The sequence below is a fragment of the Ixodes scapularis genome, unplaced genomic scaffold, assembly GCF_016920785.2.
Source record: "Ixodes scapularis isolate PalLabHiFi unplaced genomic scaffold, ASM1692078v2 PGA_scaffold13__105_contigs__length_92229423, whole genome shotgun sequence".
Classification (NCBI taxonomy): Eukaryota; Metazoa; Arthropoda; class Arachnida; order Ixodida; family Ixodidae; genus Ixodes; species Ixodes scapularis.
Genome location: NW_024609839.1, coordinates 72,927,670 through 72,946,575, shown reverse-complemented (window position 1 = coordinate 72,946,575; position 18,906 = coordinate 72,927,670). Strand labels below are relative to the sequence as shown.

At 47.0% G+C, this 18,906-nt stretch overlaps 1 protein-coding gene across 4 annotated transcripts in view; it reads right to left on the bottom strand.

Moving 5' to 3' along the window:
• Positions 1-17,996, bottom strand: part of LOC8030072 (AF4/FMR2 family member 1) — a 93,240-nt gene extending 75,244 nt beyond the window's left edge. For all 4 annotated transcript variants that reach the window (XM_029975950.4, XM_029975951.4, XM_042289947.1 and 1 more), the window contains exon 1: positions 17,016-17,996. In XM_029975950.4, coding sequence (XP_029831810.2) covers positions 17,016-17,092 — 77 coding nt within the window. In that variant the 5' untranslated portion in view covers positions 17,093-17,996. The remainder of the gene's footprint in view (positions 1-17,015) is intronic.
• Positions 17,997-18,906: the final 910 nt, after the last annotated feature.

Sequence of the window (18,906 nt, the reverse complement as noted above, 5' to 3'; positions counted from 1 at the left end):
TGCGACGACGAGTTCGGTGGTGTGTTTAAAAAGCACAGTGGAAGCTAGGAGCCATTGCAATCCGAAACTAACACCGTCAAAGTTGATAATCTGACAATGCTCATATGCCCATGGCTTGGCCAATCGTGGAAAGCTGACCGCAGCGACGCTTTTGATCGCGCACATCGCTAATAGGGAGTATCCATGGCGGCCATATCTGTGTGCGCGACTGCTGAGCGCGTGCTGACAGCGAGCTTCCACAATTCTTTTGAAACGTGCATACCAAACCATCAAGATTGACGGTCTTAGCAACCTATTAATGTGAGCTCGTTCTGAGCATGCGCTCTAAACAACACCCACAAATATGGCGTCCAGCGCTGTGATGTCTCGAACTGTCTCAACTTTGAAGGTGTTCGTTCAAGGACGTGACGACGCACGCCGTTGAAAATTGTCGCTCCTAATCGATGACGTCACCAATAAAAACCAAAACATCTATACTCGTTTTTACCTCAAGAAAAAACGAAACTTGCCCGCACTTTCCATACGCCGTGCGAAGTAGTCCCTAGAATATTTGGTTGTCGGAAGAAGAAGCCATGCTTTCGGCGTATGAAACGTGTGATAAGATAACCTACATCGAATCTCAAATAGACCTACATTTATGTTAATTCTCTTCGTAAAGGCGGGAATTAGTAATGCCGCGCGAGGAGCCGGAATTTGCGTTTTTAACTACGGTTGTTTACTACAGCTTTTTTTTTTTTTACTTAGGCTAGGTGGCGCAAGCTACCGCCCGTTATAAAGGGTTTAGCCATTAATATCCATCCAGGCTTTTTCGCGCCGCCATCTTTGTTACTGAGCTGTGAACGTGTTACGAGCAGTGGTACCTTCCTGAAGACCAGACACCGCCATGCACTGACTCGGCACTTTTTTGCCTGGTGATAACCGCTAAAAAAAAAAAAATTAACTTTTTATTTTATTTTTTTTCTGGCGGCCGTTATGTTGAATTTGGTGGACGTTGCTGAGTTGGGTAAAAATAGCGAATAATTTTATTTAGCGACTGGAAAGCGCTAGAGACTTCAAGGAATTCCTGCCATTAGTTACACTTTTTTTTTTTTTTTTTGCTATACTTTCTTTATTGTAGTTGTGCTCAAACTATTCAGTTTTTGCCGCCCAACTTCACTACGTCATATTTTCACTTGGCAGCGGTCACACGACCGTTTTTCCCCTCCGCTATGGTATCCGTAAAGAAAACGCCGCAGCTGCGCATGCGCGCCGCCAGCCTTGTCTGCACAGCTCAGGGTCTTGTGGCGGGTTACGGAGCGCTATCCGGGTGCTTAGCGGGCTGCGGAAACGCTCTACTACAGTTCCCTAATGTATAACGGGCGATCCATTTGACCGTCCCGTCCACTTCGTTGGCTTACGTAAGGGCCTGATTCACACGGTGCGATTTGCTCGCGCTTTCGCAGTTGCCACGTCAAACACTGCAACTTCCGCCCCCGCTTTTTTTTTCTTCTCGTGTGCGTGTGTGTATGTATGTGTGTGTGTTCGTTGGTTTAGCCACACGAGCGTTGTCACGACAGCGAAATCGACGTGATTCAGTCGGTTGTGCTCTGGGCCATATAGAAGTGGCAATTTTCGCATGTTCACGAAGCTTGTTCCTTACGGAGTACGCCAGTAAATAAGACGATTAATTGCAAACTGTATTCGCTGCATTTATTTATTTATTTTATCAGCAGCGTATTTTGTTTTGCGTCGTTTATTTTAACAATCAACAATAAACAAAATAAAATAAATTAAAGTTGGAAACTCAGAAGGGGTTCAGTTCGGAAATTGACCGAAACACGCTCCCGCTGCAATTATTATATCATTTGTCCCTCGTCTGCTTCCCCTAGCAACAACCAAAAAAAAAAAAGAAAAATAGTAACAACAATAATTTGGAGAGAAAAGAAAACGCCTCGCCCGGGCAAGTCTGTATCACAAAACGCATGTTTTGAGTGGTAGTTTTCGTGCCCAACTCGAGTCCGCTGTCACGCATCGCCATCGACCTTGCGCAGACCTTCCCATTGCCCAGGAAAAAAAACAAAAAAAAAAAACAAATAAAAACAAGGCGGGTTTGCGTCTTTAATAATGGTGCGCCGGTTATTCTACTGGAAACCAATCCGGCGAGCGAAAAAAAGACGAGATCGTGGACATAACGGTCGTCATCTCTCGAACTTTCGTCGCTTCGAAACCGGTCTCATAACGCAACAACAGTCATGCACCGCTATACTCCGCTTCACCTCACGGTGGACCGCAGCGGACGCTACGAGCCATCCCAAACCAATCCCAACGCCGCGTGAGGGTCACGTGACCTTCGGGGGAAGCGCGGCGGCCGCCAGGCGCACGTTATCACGTGACAGCTTCGTAGCGTCCGCCGCGGTCCATCGCGACGCGAAACGGAGTTAGAGGCTCTAATGACGTTCTCGTTGGCGATGGCTGTTCTCGTAATACCAAATCTATATTTTAAAAGAAAAACAAAAAAAACTTTCGAAGTGTATCTAACGCTGCGGTTTCTCAATTTCGAACATTCCGACCCTCTCCTTCCATTCTGCTCGTCTGCTTTTTTCATTTCGTTTTCGTGCCTAAGTGGCCGTCGACGGCGTACGCGCGGCGGTGTCACGCAACGCCAAAGAAATGTCAAGGAAACTTTCGTTTGAAACAACGTCTTCCGCTGTTTCACAGATGTTCGCGAGCGAAACGCGCCAGGGTGCGCGGCAGATGGCGCTGACCCAGAGCCGTGTATTGGGAGAGTTTGGCCAATAGGCGGAGCAAAAGCCGCCGCCAGCGCCGAATACTCCCCCCACGCTTAGAGCGTAAACTAAATTTGTGACACAGCGTCGACCAATCAGGAGACCGCGACGTCACAATATTGCAAACGACATTCAAAGGGTGAAATAGTGGCGTTCAATCTCGGCCTCTCTACTCCATCTCACAAATGTCTGCAATAAAGACAAAGACACAGGCGCGTGAGCCTAGCTGAGCAAAATGCTTGTGTTTGTACGAGAACTTGGGCATAGGAGGCACTTTCCAAAGCCACACGCCTTTGTATGCACTTTGTATGCATACAAAGCCCATGCCTTTGTATGCACTGCTGATGGTTGTGCAGATGGAGTATAGGTGACAGTTCGCTCTGGGCCGGCTTGCTAGAACAGCATATGCACGAACTCATCTCTGTTACGTCACGGCGCGGTGGTGGCGCGTCGGTCGCACTTCCGGTCTGGGGCTGTGGGCAGAAGTCCCCATGCCAGACGTGTATTCCTGCGTTGTTTTGAAAGGAACCAGACAAAAACCTGCCTTCTCGTCAAAACGCCGGAACTGGGGCCGTACCAAAAGTGTGGAGAAAAGTTTGAAGGTCAGTTTTCACGTGCTCGGTTCGTCCGAGAATCTGGATATGTGCCGTGAAAAGGGAAAAGCAGACGCCGTCGGACTACGATTGCTAAGACGGGAAGCACTTTGGATTGAATTCACGGATGCTTGTGGTCATCAGATTTATTTGTTTTCTTCCAACATGAACGCCGGAAAACCGTCAAGTTGTGCGAACCACGTGCGGACTACGTTCAGTGTGTCTTCAATCTCAAACGGCGGCCGGATCGTTCGAACTGTCGTCTGCTCTTTCAAACGTTTCCGCTTGTCGTCTGCTCTCACGACGCCGGCCCGTAGACCAATTGTTGGCCCGGTACTTGCGAAAAGAAGTAAGTGCAGGCCTCAAAAGACTAAAGTTTGAAGGTTGGTAAGCAGGCTGGATGTAAACAGTAGATACAAGGAGATGTTGATCATTGTTACCAGTGGCCATCACCGAGTTGTTATGCCTAATTCACTTGGTCCGATTCTGCTTGCGATTTCCAGTATCAACGTCGACCATCTCAGCTACGGTTCACGCTTTTGCAGCCCGAGCGGCGTCGCGACTGAAAATTGCGAACGAAATCTCATCATGCGAATCGGGCTGTAGCGTCCACGCGGAATGAATCGCCACATGTCACATTATTCACGCGAAGTTTTGCGGTGTAACGAGCCTCGGTAATTTCGGTGACGCCGCTGAAGTAGTCAGACATCGCCAAGAAGACGTAGAATCACCGATTCGAACGCAAAAAAGGGCAGGGGGACTCACACGGACGCCGACAACATCGCGTTCCAATGGTTTGTTTATGGGCGACAGCGAGCTTTTTGCCCACACCCCCATCGCGCATGCGCGGCGCCGGTGGCGTCCGCTAGGGGCGCTACGGTTTGTTTGTAAACATGAGTTGGTGTGTATATATATATATATATATATATATATACAGGGGTATTCCACGTAACTTGAGCCAAGGTTTAAAAATATTTTTGGGCATTTTAGGAAAACAAAGCCAGACGAATACGGTTGTAACATTGTTTGGAGCAAATCAGTTTTTTTTTTGTATTTTGTCCAATTAACTAATTAAGATTAATTAACGCATTTTTGAAATATTCAATTAAGAGAGAAAGTTCCACTAACAAAGTAGTAGAGCGTCCTCAGAAACATCCAATTCAGTAGTTTTTATCAAGAAACCTCTAACATAGTTCGTTTTCCCGGGCTTCAAAAAAAAAAAAAAAAAAAACGCGAATTTGTTAACAGCGTTTAGTCAACAGTGCTATATTCAGCATGCAGGCCTAGTTTATTCAAGCCACGGCTGAGAGCGCTGCAATGCTCAAGTTACGTGGAATAATATCCTGTATATATATAAAGTAATGAAGTCGCACTTCAAAGCGATGTTGGTGTTTTAAAGGAGTCATGAAACGCTTTTTCAACTTTTTTTCTGTTTAGCTTTCCTCCTCAACTCATAAATCGCGCATTGTACCAAACAGTTCAAGAAGTCGAAAAGGGGGGAGTCCCCTCTTGCTCGTAATCTCCCTTGTGTAGCCTGGACACAGCCATTGTCCCCCTAGAAGATTAGCCCGACGCTCAAAATTTCGACTAGTTGCTTTCCCCACCCCGTTCACCCCGAAGCTGACAGTGCTGTGGAAGCTACGTGCTCGTTGGGCCAGCCACACATTTTCCACGTGATCACGCTCTCTCGCGCATACCGACCCGCAGAGAATGAGGTCAGGTGATGAAAGGGAGGCGGCTGATTGGTCCGGCAAGCGCGTAGCTTCCACCGCAATGTCAGCTTAGGGATAAAGGGATTAAGTGAGGTCCAGTGTCGTGTGACGTGCGCTTGGGCCCTGGTGACGCGCTGCGGGGGCCCGGTTATGGTGGCTAGTAGCCCGGTGACGCGCTGCGGGGTCCGCGGATGTATCACAGCGAAAAGGCGGAGAGTTTACGAAGGGAAGGAGGTACGAAATAGTCCGCAATGTTTTGCAAATTTTTGTAGCGAAAGTCAGGCTTATGACTTTCTACCTTTCATCTTTTGGCCCACTGAACGATGTGCTATTAGTAAAATCCCAATATAAATTGATTTACTCCAGCCCAAAATTCGTTTCATGGGTCCTTTAAAGAGAAGCTGAAAAGGTTTTAAATATCAGAAGAAACACCCGAGCCTAGTTAATTAGACCTCAGCCATCACGAGTATCGTATTCGTTGGGCCATTTTACGCGCGGATTAACCGGAAAAGCGCCTTCAAAGTAGCGCTAAAGCCACGCCTCTCCGAAGCAGAGGGAAAGGGGAGAGAGGAGGAAGCCCGTCAGCCGACGTCACAAAAGGTCCGCGGCTGGGGGACCCCCCGCGGCTGGCCGCGCTTCCGTCGTAGGCTTGCATTGCCGACTTTTCGAACCGGCGTCGTTGTGCCGCTGTATAGCGCTTGCTTGTATCCGTTGATCAGTTGCGCGCGGCACCGAACCAACTGACTCGTGCTCTTCCACGATGCCGTACTCGATGTGTGGCAGTCGGCTTGCACGAACAGCGATCGTCGCGGTTGTTCCTCCCGCACACCCCGCTTTTCCTTCGGACACCGAGATTTTAAAGGGGTGGGTTCCCGCTATGCAAACAGAGGAGTTTGAGCAAGTACACCGTTTTTTGTTCGGAACGTGCTCCGGACAGCGCATATGAAAACAATGTAGGTATGGGTTTGGGTCTGAAGAAGGCTCACCCTGAACTCGACGCTCAGCCGACATTCATATTAAAAATAGCGCAAAAGAGACGGGACAAAAAGACGAAGAAGCACACAGGACAAAACACAGCGTTTGTCCTGTGTGCTTCTTCGTCTTTTTGTCCCGTCTCTTTTGCGCTATTTTTAATATGAATGTCCACTACCAACCTGCCCAGCAGACCAAGCTCTGCCGACCACTTTTGTAGGTAAGAAGGCAATTTTGCGCATTAAAAGGCACACGAAAAGAGGAGACGAACCTAGCTAGGCAGGAGTTCAAGGTCGACTGTTCTTGAGAAAAAAAAGGCTGTTACGTTATTAGAATTTCACGGTGTACTGGAAAAGCCGCGATCCTGTAGCCGAATAGCGTGCTACAGCCACTAGATGAGCTGCGCTTAGAGTATCGGCACTCCGTTCCCCGACATTGTTGTGGGCGCCGCCATTTTGGTGCTTGTGCAGAGCAGACGCAACTGCCGGTCGTCATGATTCAAAAGTGCGACTTCCTCAGCATTAGATTCGGTGTTAGGAAGCCCCTGTAATATTGCTCTGCTTCGTCACGAACTATTTGTGGAGGACGAAAAACCGTTTATTGTGATTTCAGATAAAGCTTCAGATAACTGAAAACCATCATTTTAAGCCACAATACGGCCAAGGTGCTTCCCACTGGCTCTTTCGTGTTAACCACCTTATATTAGTGCTTTAGTTTTGGTTCTTTATCCTTGAAGTGACCATATTTCCCAGACACACTCCGCCACCCAAGATTGCTTTCTTTTGTTTTTAATGTACTCCGCTATCCGGTCACTTGGAAGAGGAGGGCTTGTTGTAATAAGTCGTCAGCTAATTCATCATGCGACTTTCAAGGTGCAACTTGTTTTAACACTTCATTTTTTTTTACAGTTGTTAATATTATTTGAGGTCACATATTTTTTTAAACGTAAACATAAATATTGTTAATTTTTCCTTCCACTGGTCCATATTCTCCTCAGCAGCGCTTTTTGGATTTTTTATTTCTTTTAGCAGTTATGCAGCGTTTTCCATATAAAGTGTCTGCCATGCAATGGTTCTTTGTGCCGTAGAAATGCGATCGGACAATGCTAATGCTTGGTGGTGGTCTAATGTAGCCCACAAATCTTGGGAGAAGTATGTGAACGCAGAGGCCCAGGAAGCTTTCACGGATTCGACACAAAATTGAGGGCTGCCGGGCACACATCTCCACTTTTTCTAAAGCTGTAATGGCGTAATAATTGGTGGTAAACAAACTAAACGCAGCAGAGGGTACCACTATCACAAGGATGGACCTACTGCGCAGTCATTCGCAAGGACATGGCGGTGGCAGTGATGTGATTGGCCTAAGCCGTTTTGGAGCACCTTTCGAAGCAGCCAAAGCAGTGTTTTGGAGCAGCAAAAGTCGCTTTTGGAGCAGCCAAAACAGTGTTTCGGAGCACAAAAAGTGGCTTTCGGAGCAGATATTCTTTGAAAAAATAAAAATATGCGTTTTAGGTGCTGGACAAACGAAGGCCACTTCGCTCGCCGAAATAAACGAATTACGGTCAAGATCGACCACCTAGGAGGCTTTCAAGATGTAACTGAAATGTCAATGACATGACACATTTTGCAATGCTTCAGTTAAATGATACATATATATGTACCCACTATAGATAGATAAGAACCAAACCTCACATATTCAAATTTATTTGAAAACCAAACTTCACATATTAAAATTTATTTGAAAATTACCAGCTTAGTAGTAAATATCACGGCATTAGGTTGACTATTGATATAAAATAATAAATGGAAGCAGTCCCCGACTGATGAAACACATAGCTACTGCAGTGCAATGCGAAATTGCACACAAGAAAAATGTGCATTACAACTAGCAAGTACTTTTTGCTTTTCAAAACTTCTTCGCTTTGGCTTAGGCTAGTAATGAATGTCCACTTTCAATGTCTCCCCCTTTGGCTTAGGCTATACTTCGTTTCAGCTTCGGTCCAGACGCAGCCGATGCTACAAGCGCGAGCATGTGGCCCAGAACAGTGCTTGCACTGCACGAGCGCGCGAGCTTGGCAGGGATGCTGAAAGCCCGGAGCTCGCGCTTGTAGCTTTGGCTGCGTCTGGACCGAAGCTGAAACGAAGCATAGTAAAGAATGTCCACTTTCAATGTCTCCAAAGAGACATTGGGACATCCCAAAAGTGTACAGTGCTGTAGGCGTTGCCGAGAAATTCTGAAAAACCGCTTGCCATTGTTTTACTGATTCCCCACGTGCCAGATTTTCGTCAAATGTAAACGTGAAACAGTGGATTGCAAGCGTCTCGGCTGGTGCCTCTGTCGTGCAATCATGTTCGCGTGCACGTCAGGGCAACTTCGGCAGGCTTGCAGCTGCACGTGCTTCGTCGCGCGAGCGGAGACGGCTGTTCGATCGAAACCGAAACCATATGTCTCTCCGCTCCGTCGCCAACTGGTTTCCAAAAATGTATGTAAAGTGTAACTGCCCAGCATGCGACAGAAAACTGTCCAGCGACGCGTGCTTGCAAGGCCAGCAGGCGAGGTACAAGCTAAACACACAGAAAAAAATAACCTGAGCGCATCGACGCGGGACAACTCAGGGTCAAAACGTTCTTGGAGCGCTTTGTGCAACGACTGAACTCAAGACATACAAGCGCGCTGTGCGGGTTCAGCGTGCAGACATCACCTTCTTTACTTTAGTTCACTTCTCTTCACCAACTTTTTTGCGTGACAGATTTTTCATGTACCGGGGTCCCCTCCCTCTCGAAAAAAAGCCAACCAAGAGAAACCTAGGTAATCTATACTTCCACCCAGCAGTCTTTGAGTTTAAAAAAGGATTTTTGTAGTAGGGTATGTTCTAAACAAGTACAGAAATGTTGATGAACATGCGGCGTCCTTATGTTTCAGTTTAGGAAGCTCCATATCCATAGCGACGCGCGAACTGGCCAGGCAGGGACCAAATACAATTTTCCCACGGCCGTTGCTTTCAAAAGCGAGTGCTTCAAGCTCAAAAAGGTAACTCCCGCCGCGCAAAAACGTAATTTCGTTTCACAGTGTGACGGCATGGCTGGTACCCAGCACGTTAGCGTCGGAGCGTCCGCACACGCCCGCATGTATCGTTGCAAAGAGAAAAAATAAAAAAAAATAAACGCGAGACGAGATTTACGAGACGACGAGAGCGCGAAAGAAGAGATGGCGGGAAAAACCATGCGAGACCGGATGGACGATTGATGTAACTAAAGCAAGGGTGCAGGCAAGCTGGTTCAATACTGACATTGGAGTTTTGTGCCTGTCCTACGCCCCTTCTTTTCCCCGGCTCCAGGGTTACAATGTCACGATTGATGCAGGGTACTTTGTGTCGGGTGGCCGCTTGCGCCACCTAGCTCATGTGTGCTCAATTACGGTACTCAGTTTAGTTTCGGTTTTGAAAGGCGACCAAAACTAGTCCTTTGGCGCAGGTTTGGCGCAGATTACCCACATTTTGGCAAAATGTAGCAGGATGTAGCAGGGTTAGCCCCGCAGCAATCACATCACTGCGGTGGCAGAACAGCGACCCTGTCTCATCACCTGTCTCGTCTCAGGGGAAGCTCCACCGTCGCCCGAAGCCGATTACACTCTCCCTTCAAACCACTTCAGCCTTGGTGAACAATGCAGCCTGCACGCTCACGTGTCCAGCAGCTGCCAAGAACGAAGGCCGATGTGTGCCGAATTCTTGTCCTCTGACGACCGTTTTGGGGAGGGTCACGCTAATCCGGCCTGACCCGTCCCGGCAATAGCACTCCGTTTATTGTCAACGTTTTACGTTACAATAAGTAGCAGTCAGTGCGCTCCTAAACGTATGAAGCCGGCCATGTCGCGTCGGCGCAAGCAGTTCCTCCTGTCTGCCCTTATAACGCGGGGGAGGGGGGGGGGGGGGGGGGGGGGTCACTTTTCAGCTTTGCCAACGGCTGGAACGCGTACTCTGTCACGTCGAGAGTCCTCTGGACACGTTCCTCCTTCGAATTCACTAAAAGATTTCGAAAAATCAGAAGCCGAACCCGATTTACGAGAGCAGAAGCCTGGGCGCCCGGCTACTTCCGCAAGCGACGGAGCAAGCGAGAATCGAGATGGTCCTTTTGTGACGTCGAGGCGCGTCACGCGTGACTAGCCAATGGCGTGCCGCTGAGGCGATAACTTACGTTTTTTTTTCGCGTTTAGTGATTATTTTGGGTCAAACGATTGCGATATTTGGACTCAGCAGGCACAAACACGTCACAATCATCAATTAACTCTTTTTTTTTTTTTTTTCCCCGAAAAGCTCTTTATCTTTTAAAGCATTTAGTGAGTTGAGGTTCGAGACTGGTTGCCAAAATTGATTAAAGAGTTTTCGGTTGACACACACTGGGTCACGTCATATGTCGCATCACCCGTCAAACTGCCTAAGTCCACAACAATGCCAGTCGACGAAAAGCAATTACGCTCGTTCCACGCTCAAAAACCATCTCCCTACTTAACAAAAAAAAAAAAAAAGAAAACGGAAGAGAGCGCATACAGTCAGTAAACGCAGGGCGAACGCGTAAAGATTATCTCCCTGCTTAAAAAAAAAAAAAGCGGGGGGGGGGGGGGGTAGATTATCTCTGCGCGTTGGCCAACCGATTACTTGGCTTACTGTGTGCGTTTTTTTTTTTTTTTCTTCTTTTTTTTAAAGTAGGGAGATTTTTGTTTAGCGTTGACCGAGCGTAATTGCTTTCCGTCGACTAGCATTGTTGTGGACTTGGGCAGTTTGACACGTGATGTCACACGTGACGTGATTCCAGGTGTGTAAACCGAAAACACCGCTGTAATCAGTCTTGAAGAAGGCCTGCCTCTCGGGCCGAAACTTTAAAACACCAACAACACGTATATTCACTCGTTCACAATATTACTACGGCTGCACTTGTCAATCTGCACTCATTCCCATCATATATATTCATCGATGTTTGTTTGCAAACAAGGTCGCCCCCGCCCGCTAACGGCGGACCCCTGCACGCTTCCGGTCTTCCTCTTCTTTTCTTTTTTGTCTCGCAGCCTTTTGTTTTTCGTAATACTTTTTACCAATGCGCGCAGGTTCATACAAACGTATTACGGGTACTCCTCCGACGAAAAAATCTTCCGACTCGATCACTGTGCGTTGCTGAAGAACACTACCGGAAGTCTACTACTGGGGCACCAAACACTGGGGCGCTCTCGTGGTATCAGCTCCCGCCGAATGCGGTGAATATAACGATACACTGCGTCAACCGCTTAATACTTAGCATTAAAAAATAATAATAATAATAAAAGCAGACGTCAAATAGAGACTAGACTTTGTTGGATCCGGGGTTAAGATTGCACGACTCTAATCTTAATCCCAGTGTCCCTGCACCCAATAATTCTTCCACTCGATCGGCACCGGAACGATTTTAATCGTTGAATCCGCTGCCACTTTTACTTTTTTGTTTTTTTATTGCGGTTCAGACGTTGTACTGCTCGCAACAATGTTCTGTGGCGAAGCAGCGCATGCCCAAATTAAAGCTATAGTTTACAGCTTGAAAAGACCCCCATAAAAGGGGCGACTGAGACATGTATCGTATAACTAATTTACGCGTTAAATCGCCAGAACTAAAATCGCGATCGTAAACTCATTCGCGGGATGAAAGCAAAGCGAACACACACGCAAACCTAGAACTCCATTTTCTATAGACTGTTGCAGGACAAAAGCCGGGGGAGAGGCTCCCGAATTCCCCCACACGAGTGACGTCGCCGCGACGCTCTCGGTGCGAGCGAACCAGTTTTTGCTGACGTCATGGAAAGAGATGTTATGCACCCGTCGGCGCCCTTTCAAATCAACGTCAAACACACACACACACACACAGGCTGCTTACAAACAAGCCGGCGTTTGCCAACGCCGTGCGCGCAGGCACCGGTCGCGCACGCGCAGAAACAAGAGTTGCGTGAAGCGTCCGCGCCGTTCCGAGAGCGAAGCCACCAGAGCAGCGACGTAAAGTCGGAATCGCGTGTCGGCGTATCGGGGGTTAGGAACGGCGACACGGTAACCCGAACACGTGCCATCCCCCCCCTACCGATTCCTCATCATATTACAGCTACCGATAATGAGAGGGCGGAACGGGGGGGATTCGACACGCTGACGGCAAGGAGCGTCCTCCGTAGCCTTGCCAAGGTCTCAGTGTCAGGTCACAACGACGGATCACACGGAGAAAAGCAATCGATCTCTCCCCCATTTCTTTTTTTTTTTAGTAAGAAGAGGGCATTGGACTGAAGAGAAAGAGAGGGGGGAAGGGAGGGAGGTAAAGTTGAACGTCCTTTCCCTCCCTTCCACTTCCCAGCCCTACATAGAACAATTAAAACTGGCATGGACGGAAAAAAAAGAAACAAAAGTTCGAAGAATTAATATTTTAACGGGGCAGTCGCTGCCTCCCCCTCGTACGTGCGTCTGTTCGAGCCCGTAACGCAGCCGTGTCGCTAGAATTATCCCCTCCCCTTCCTGATCGCCGCACACTTGTTGCTCCGATGTAAAATCTTCCATGCCTCATTTATTTCTGCGAATAAGTAAATAATTATTTGATCGGATCCGGATCCAGTCTGGATAATAATTAATTGAACGAAACAGGAAACGTCTAAATACACCGCAAAAGTGAATTTTTTTTTTTTTACAATGTTTCAGATTTTTTTTTTTTTTTTTTTTTGCCGATTATTTCTGTGCCAGAACGTTCCGTTCACGGTCTTCTACAGCAGTCTCATTATCATTTCCTGCGTCGTCTCAAATTTCCCAACGACGCAATAATTGAACTACATGCTGCCCACTACCAACCAACCAAAGCAGTCGACCCGGATCAAACGAAGAAATACATAAAAAGAATAGCCCCCTACGACGGAAAAACCTTACATAAATACGATATAAGACCGACCGTTCCCCCGGAAGAGACGCCCAGCAAAAGTCAAAATAAACCCTGCGCAGGTTGCAAAAGGTATATATCGTTGCAACTGCTCTTTTTGTGAATTTCCTGTATTTCACTGGGAAGTTCAAGGATGACGTGCGTCTTTAACCTACGTAACGCGATGCAACACCGTTTCTTCGACTGCCTGAAAGAACACACGCACACGATTTTCTACGTAAGCTATAAGTAGTGTTAATCTGCTTCAGGCTGCAAACATTGTGCGCACTAATGCGTTAAAATCCAAGGAGGTTAGAAGTACTAGGAGGGGGCGCGTTCCAATATTGGTGAAGTCTAGTCATAAAAAGTTTAAACGATATTGTGTCCAGCGTGACCGCATATCTGTCTGGCAATTGGTGCGCGTGACATGTCACGTGCGAGATGGGTGGTTGATTGTAGGAGGACTCCTCGCAGGCTTGCGCGCGCTCCGTCCGGTAGGTTTTATCAGATCGCAGGCTAGCTACGGTCACGTGATGTGGTCATGTTGGGCTGATAAGTGAGGAGAGTAAGGAGGAAAATGAGAAAGAGGCGAGGCGTCAAGGGAGCATGGCTTGTGGAGGCTACGCGGCCGACGTCATGTCCTCTCCTACCTTTCTATTCTCCATGTTCAAATCGGTGAAGATGACTCCGGTCATACGGCGGCCATCTTGAATGGGAACTAAACGGGTGTTCATTGATTAAAATGAACTCTAAAAGCTCAAAAGAAACTTTGCAAGCACACTCTCTCCGCTCTTGATTATATGGCAAGCGATTAGTCGTGCGTTAATTATTTAATTAGATAATGAATAAGTAAACATCGCGACATGGTTCTCATTTTTCTCCTCCAATACTAATGCCTAAAAGGGTGATAAATTTACACCGCGTACTCAGTATTATAGTTGCAAAGTAGACGAAAGCTTTTCTAAAAATTTTGGTTTCAGTTCTGTTTAAATATAAAACTAGATAATTTGTACTATAAAACGTTTTTTTTTTTTTTTTAAATAAGGTTTAAACACACCGTGACTCAAAGCATTGCACTTTTGTAGCATTTATTTTTACTCGCGTGATCTTCATTCTATTTGTTCTACATCGTTACTACAGGCTCAGCTGTTCAGGGCCCGTAAAAAGAGATAAATAAATGAATTAACTTATACCAAAGTATAAACCTTCCAAAATGCCGACTGCACTTCTATGGCCTCCGAGAAATTTTCTTTGTCATAAACATTTACCACATTCGTGCTTGATTCAGTAGAGAACCGACTTAATTCGGTAAAAATACGGGTTGTTTCACCTTTCCAGTGGTTTCGCGCTGCGACCAGCAAGGAGCAGGACCACGGGCGCAAAGATGCGATCTGATGAAAAACCGAAACCTAGAAACGCGTCCAAATTGAACGTTGTTCTTTTTTTTTTTTTTTTAAGAACGCCGTAAAAGGCTGCTTTCACCTTATATCTTCCTAAAAAGAGTTGATTGAATGGTTTTCGACGATGCTTAGCAAGTTTCTGATTAGAGCCATATGTCTATTTTCAATAATTAAAATGTTAATTAACAAAGTGTACTTAATTAGCCGACTGATCGTTACGAGTATCCACCAACTACACTATGTCCCCATGGCCGTATAACTCACCTCCACAAACCGCTTATGTGTGGCTTTCACGGTTTTTTAAAGAAATCTTTAGAGTTTAAAAAAAAAAAAAAAGAAAAAAAGAACGCCCTGTGTATTTTATTGTTGTTATTGTTTTGTAACTCGATTGATACCTGTTTTATCAGTCTTTTCAGACTAATTGGCCTTCAAACGTGTTTACGGGATATTCCACGCTGTACTGTCTCTGCTATTTGATATGGACTAACAGAAATCTTCTAAAAATAAACGTAGTATTTTTATTGTACAGTTCTTTTACATGCCCGTACGTTTTGCTAGGCTGTTTTCTTTTTTTTTTTTTTTATCTGTTACTATTGTGAAAGCTTGAACGCGGGTTAAGGGTTTATTCACGTCATAATTATTTCTCTATGTAGTGCCCCAGTACAACCAATAAAACAAATATTTTCGACCCAAAACAAAATCCATAGAGACGACGCACACCTTAGGCTACCACACTTATCCGCGCAACAGAACCTCGACAAAGTCTGCAAAAAGGTCAACGTGCCAGACAGTCGAGAGAACCACGTGAGCGATTAGCAGCGTCCGTTGCACTGCCGGCCCATTGCAGGTCGTTGGCGTCCCATTATACCCCCTCCTTCTCCCCCACTATCAGACAATAGAGATGGCATCATCATTAACCCATTTGTACGGAACGACATTGCTTCACCTTTTTTTAGAGGCACACGAGAAAAACGCCCTAACGGACAACACGGACTGCAAGCTTTGACGCTAAATGCCGTATTTCGGTCTCGTTAAAGTGGACCCCGTACATATGGATATATCGAGCAGCTCTCTGGACGTCACGATACAGCGATGGCGCTGCTGTCTGTACTGCGCATGCGCACAAGTGTCGTCTCACGCTAATCTGGTTTCTGCGCATGCGGCAGTGCGCACACCTGGTGAGGGCAGAAGTCGGCTTGTTGGTACACGAGAGTGGCCGTGTTAAAGGTAGTATATGAACGCACATTGCACGTCCCCGTGGCATTTCTACCAGGAAGTGTAAACTAATCATCAAAACTTGTTTTTATTATTTTTTATTTGAACATTTGTGACATTCACGTCTATGTGTGGTTTACATTTTCACGTTACTAACGAGTTGCACGTATTATAAGGGCACGAAAGAAAAAAAAAAAGGGGGGGGGGGGAGGTGAACGCCGCAATGTTCTTTTGGACTCTCAACTTCGTGACACCTACCAAATTCGTGTCATCATAGCATTTCAACCAGGAATCAGAGTGCAAACCTAGCATCAAACTCGAAATACCTTCTCTTTTTTTTTCTCCTTTTACAAATGTGATATATAGGTTTTATGTGTAGTCCACACTTACATGTTCGTATTTTTTTTAATTGCGTCGACAGCCCCTCAATATAATATCACAAAATTCGACTTCTCTTTTTCAGAAACAATTCAGTTTTTGTAACCACGTGAGCTGCCCACCTGCTTTCAATATTATAAAACTGCACAAAAGCAACTGCTTTGAGCGTGTATTTTCGTCATTCTTGCCCAGCTCGCTTGCACCTTTGCATTTAATTGCACTATAAGTGTATTGCTGCTCCTTTACAGGATGTAGGAAACGAGAACGTGCAAACCCTATCTCATGCCAGGCACGTAGCCAGGATTTTGTTTCGGGGGGGGGGCATGACAAAGTGCTGTATGAGGGGGAAGGGAGAGAAGGTCCAAGCAAAATGGAAGATTCCGGGAGGGGGGAGGGGAAGGCCAGGGCCTTATGGGGCCTCCCCCCCCCCCCCCCCCCCCTCCCTTATAACTACGTGCCTGTCTCATGCTATTTTTTTTTTTTTAATCATGCCGTAATTGCGTAACCATACGCGCGTTTGCTTAGCTCGACTGATTTGTTCATCGAGAAAATCCTGCGAAAACCCCGTTCGAGGGCGGGTAGCATAAACAATAAACAAATAAATAAATCGGGCGACGTCACCAACACAGCACCTCACGTGAGGTCAACTTGCACTCTTGAGAAACGCTCACCGAGCCGAACAACAACCCAAACGGCCCGATCGCAGTTTAACGCAACGCGTCTCCAGTTCCGGGCGGTCAACAACACTGGTCGAGTGCACGTCGACCAATCAGGAGCGAGTCTGCGCGGCGTCCAACTTATTATTCAGTCGGGCGCAACAACTCGAACGACGCTGAGACGGGTTTGACGCATCCCTAATGCCAAACATGTCAACACTAGTCTGGTCTGTGCCAACAGTATGGTGTTGCCCACGTGTGACACCAAGCCGCCATTATCTAGCAACCGTTTCCCATGCATTCATTAAAAAAAAAAAAGTACGAAGTTTGACCAGCTGTCGCGCTGCAACCACAATCACCTTCAAATTTCCGCTTCATGCGCAAGTGCTTAGGATGCAAAAGGTCGTCAAGCCTACCTGCTTGCACCGGCGTTCCACAGTGGATCGAAGTTAGGATATCCCCAGGACGAAGGTCCACAGGCCATGGCGCTCATCGCATCACGACGCGACGACGCCAAGCAGGACGCTATCACACACCACTCGTCGTAGAAGCATCGCGCTCATAACACAACACGGAGATGCACGGGTAGGAGACACGGTTTACCACAAACACCTCAAAACACACACAAACGGAGTCGTCGGCCTTTTCTCAACACCCGTTGACCACCCAAAAAAGCAAAGCTAGGCGTAGCAGCCGCCACCGCCCGGCGACGTCTTGTTGAAAGCGTAGGTTCTTCCGCGAATTGACCGCGCCGAGACGCAGCTTCCGAAGAAAATCTTCCACGACGCCACAAACGAGGTATCGAGGAAAAAAAAAACCACACAAAAAGGCCGGGCTCACAACTGTCGAACAATCATCGACCGGACTTCGATGACGACACAAGTTCACAGCCGCTGCGCAGCGAAATCCAGTAAGTTCTCCTTTTTTTTTTCTCTCTCTCTCGGAACGGGCGATGCAAAGCTCTATGCGCATACGATTCACACTGGGTGCCCTTTTTTTCTTTTTTATCCGAGCCACGGACACTGCGACCAGGCGAACCGGCGATCGCAGAAGTGCGAGCCCAAGCGACCGCGTTATCAGCCGCGCCGCGCACACGTACACAGGCTTACAGCTGTCGACGAACCCGAATCAACCGTCCTCGCGACGGGGAACCAAGGTCACTCGCCGTCGCCGCCACCGCCGTCGCCGCTGCCACCACTGCCGTCCAGCATTACACGGAACCCACCGCGAAGAACGATCACGTTTCGTCGTCACCCAGATCACCCGCGATCACCACCGGAATCACAGAAATCACTCGGCGAAAAGCAAAAAATTCCTGGCTTCCAAACAACAAAGGCGTAGTCGACGTCTGCTGGGGCACCCGCGAGCAGACGACGAGTTTCTCAAACAGCGGAAAACACGAAGGAGAGGAGGAGGCGGCGCAGTGGGGGAAAAAAAGGTGGCGCTTCGGTACACAAATGGCCCCAAATGGCGCAGCTGCGCGTGCGCCGGGTCATGACGTCGCGCGTGACGTTTTTTACTGACGTAGTTGTGACGTCAGAGCGCGCTCGCGCGCACTGCTCGGTTGCTCCTGAAAGCGCGCATCCACCCCCGACATCGGCGCAACAGGCATGATGAAGCCCTCGCGGTCAGCGAACGCGCGCGCGCCCCCGTTTTTATTTGATTGCCGGAAGCTTATTACCATCACATATAGAGGGTTCGGTGTCTTCGGAGTTTACTTCTCGTAACATTCGGATTGTGTTTCCCGAGTTTTTTTTTTTTTTTTTGCCGAAAATTTGGAGTTTATCGAAGTTTATGATAGATTCCAGATTCTCCGAAGATTCGGAAATTAATTTCCCTATGTGCCGGATTTCTTTTCTCATAATTCAGCATAAAAGCCCCGCTACCGTGATACTGAAATAATAAACAAAATTACCGACGAATGTTTCTTTTTGTGTGTTTTTTTTTTTATTATTTTTTTCCCTGATTTATCCGAAAACACGGAATTCTAATTATATTGTCTTCCTGAAATCATTTTGTGTCGTAGATCTCACAGGATGTAGAGAACTTTATGTCGAACCCGAGGTTCGACTGGTTAGGCGGAACTTAGAACTTCAGGCGAAATTCGACTGTTGAGCAGTGTTGCCCCCAATACCTACGCAAATATGTCAAATCTTAGAAAGAAATAATATATACGGTAGATTATTATAAAAGCATTAAAAATATAAAAGTATATAATCTTTCAACGATTTAGTTGGTTGAATAAATTCCTACGTCAGGTGGCGTTAGCTCTTTGTCGATATAAGTGCGTGTGCCTCATGGTCGAAC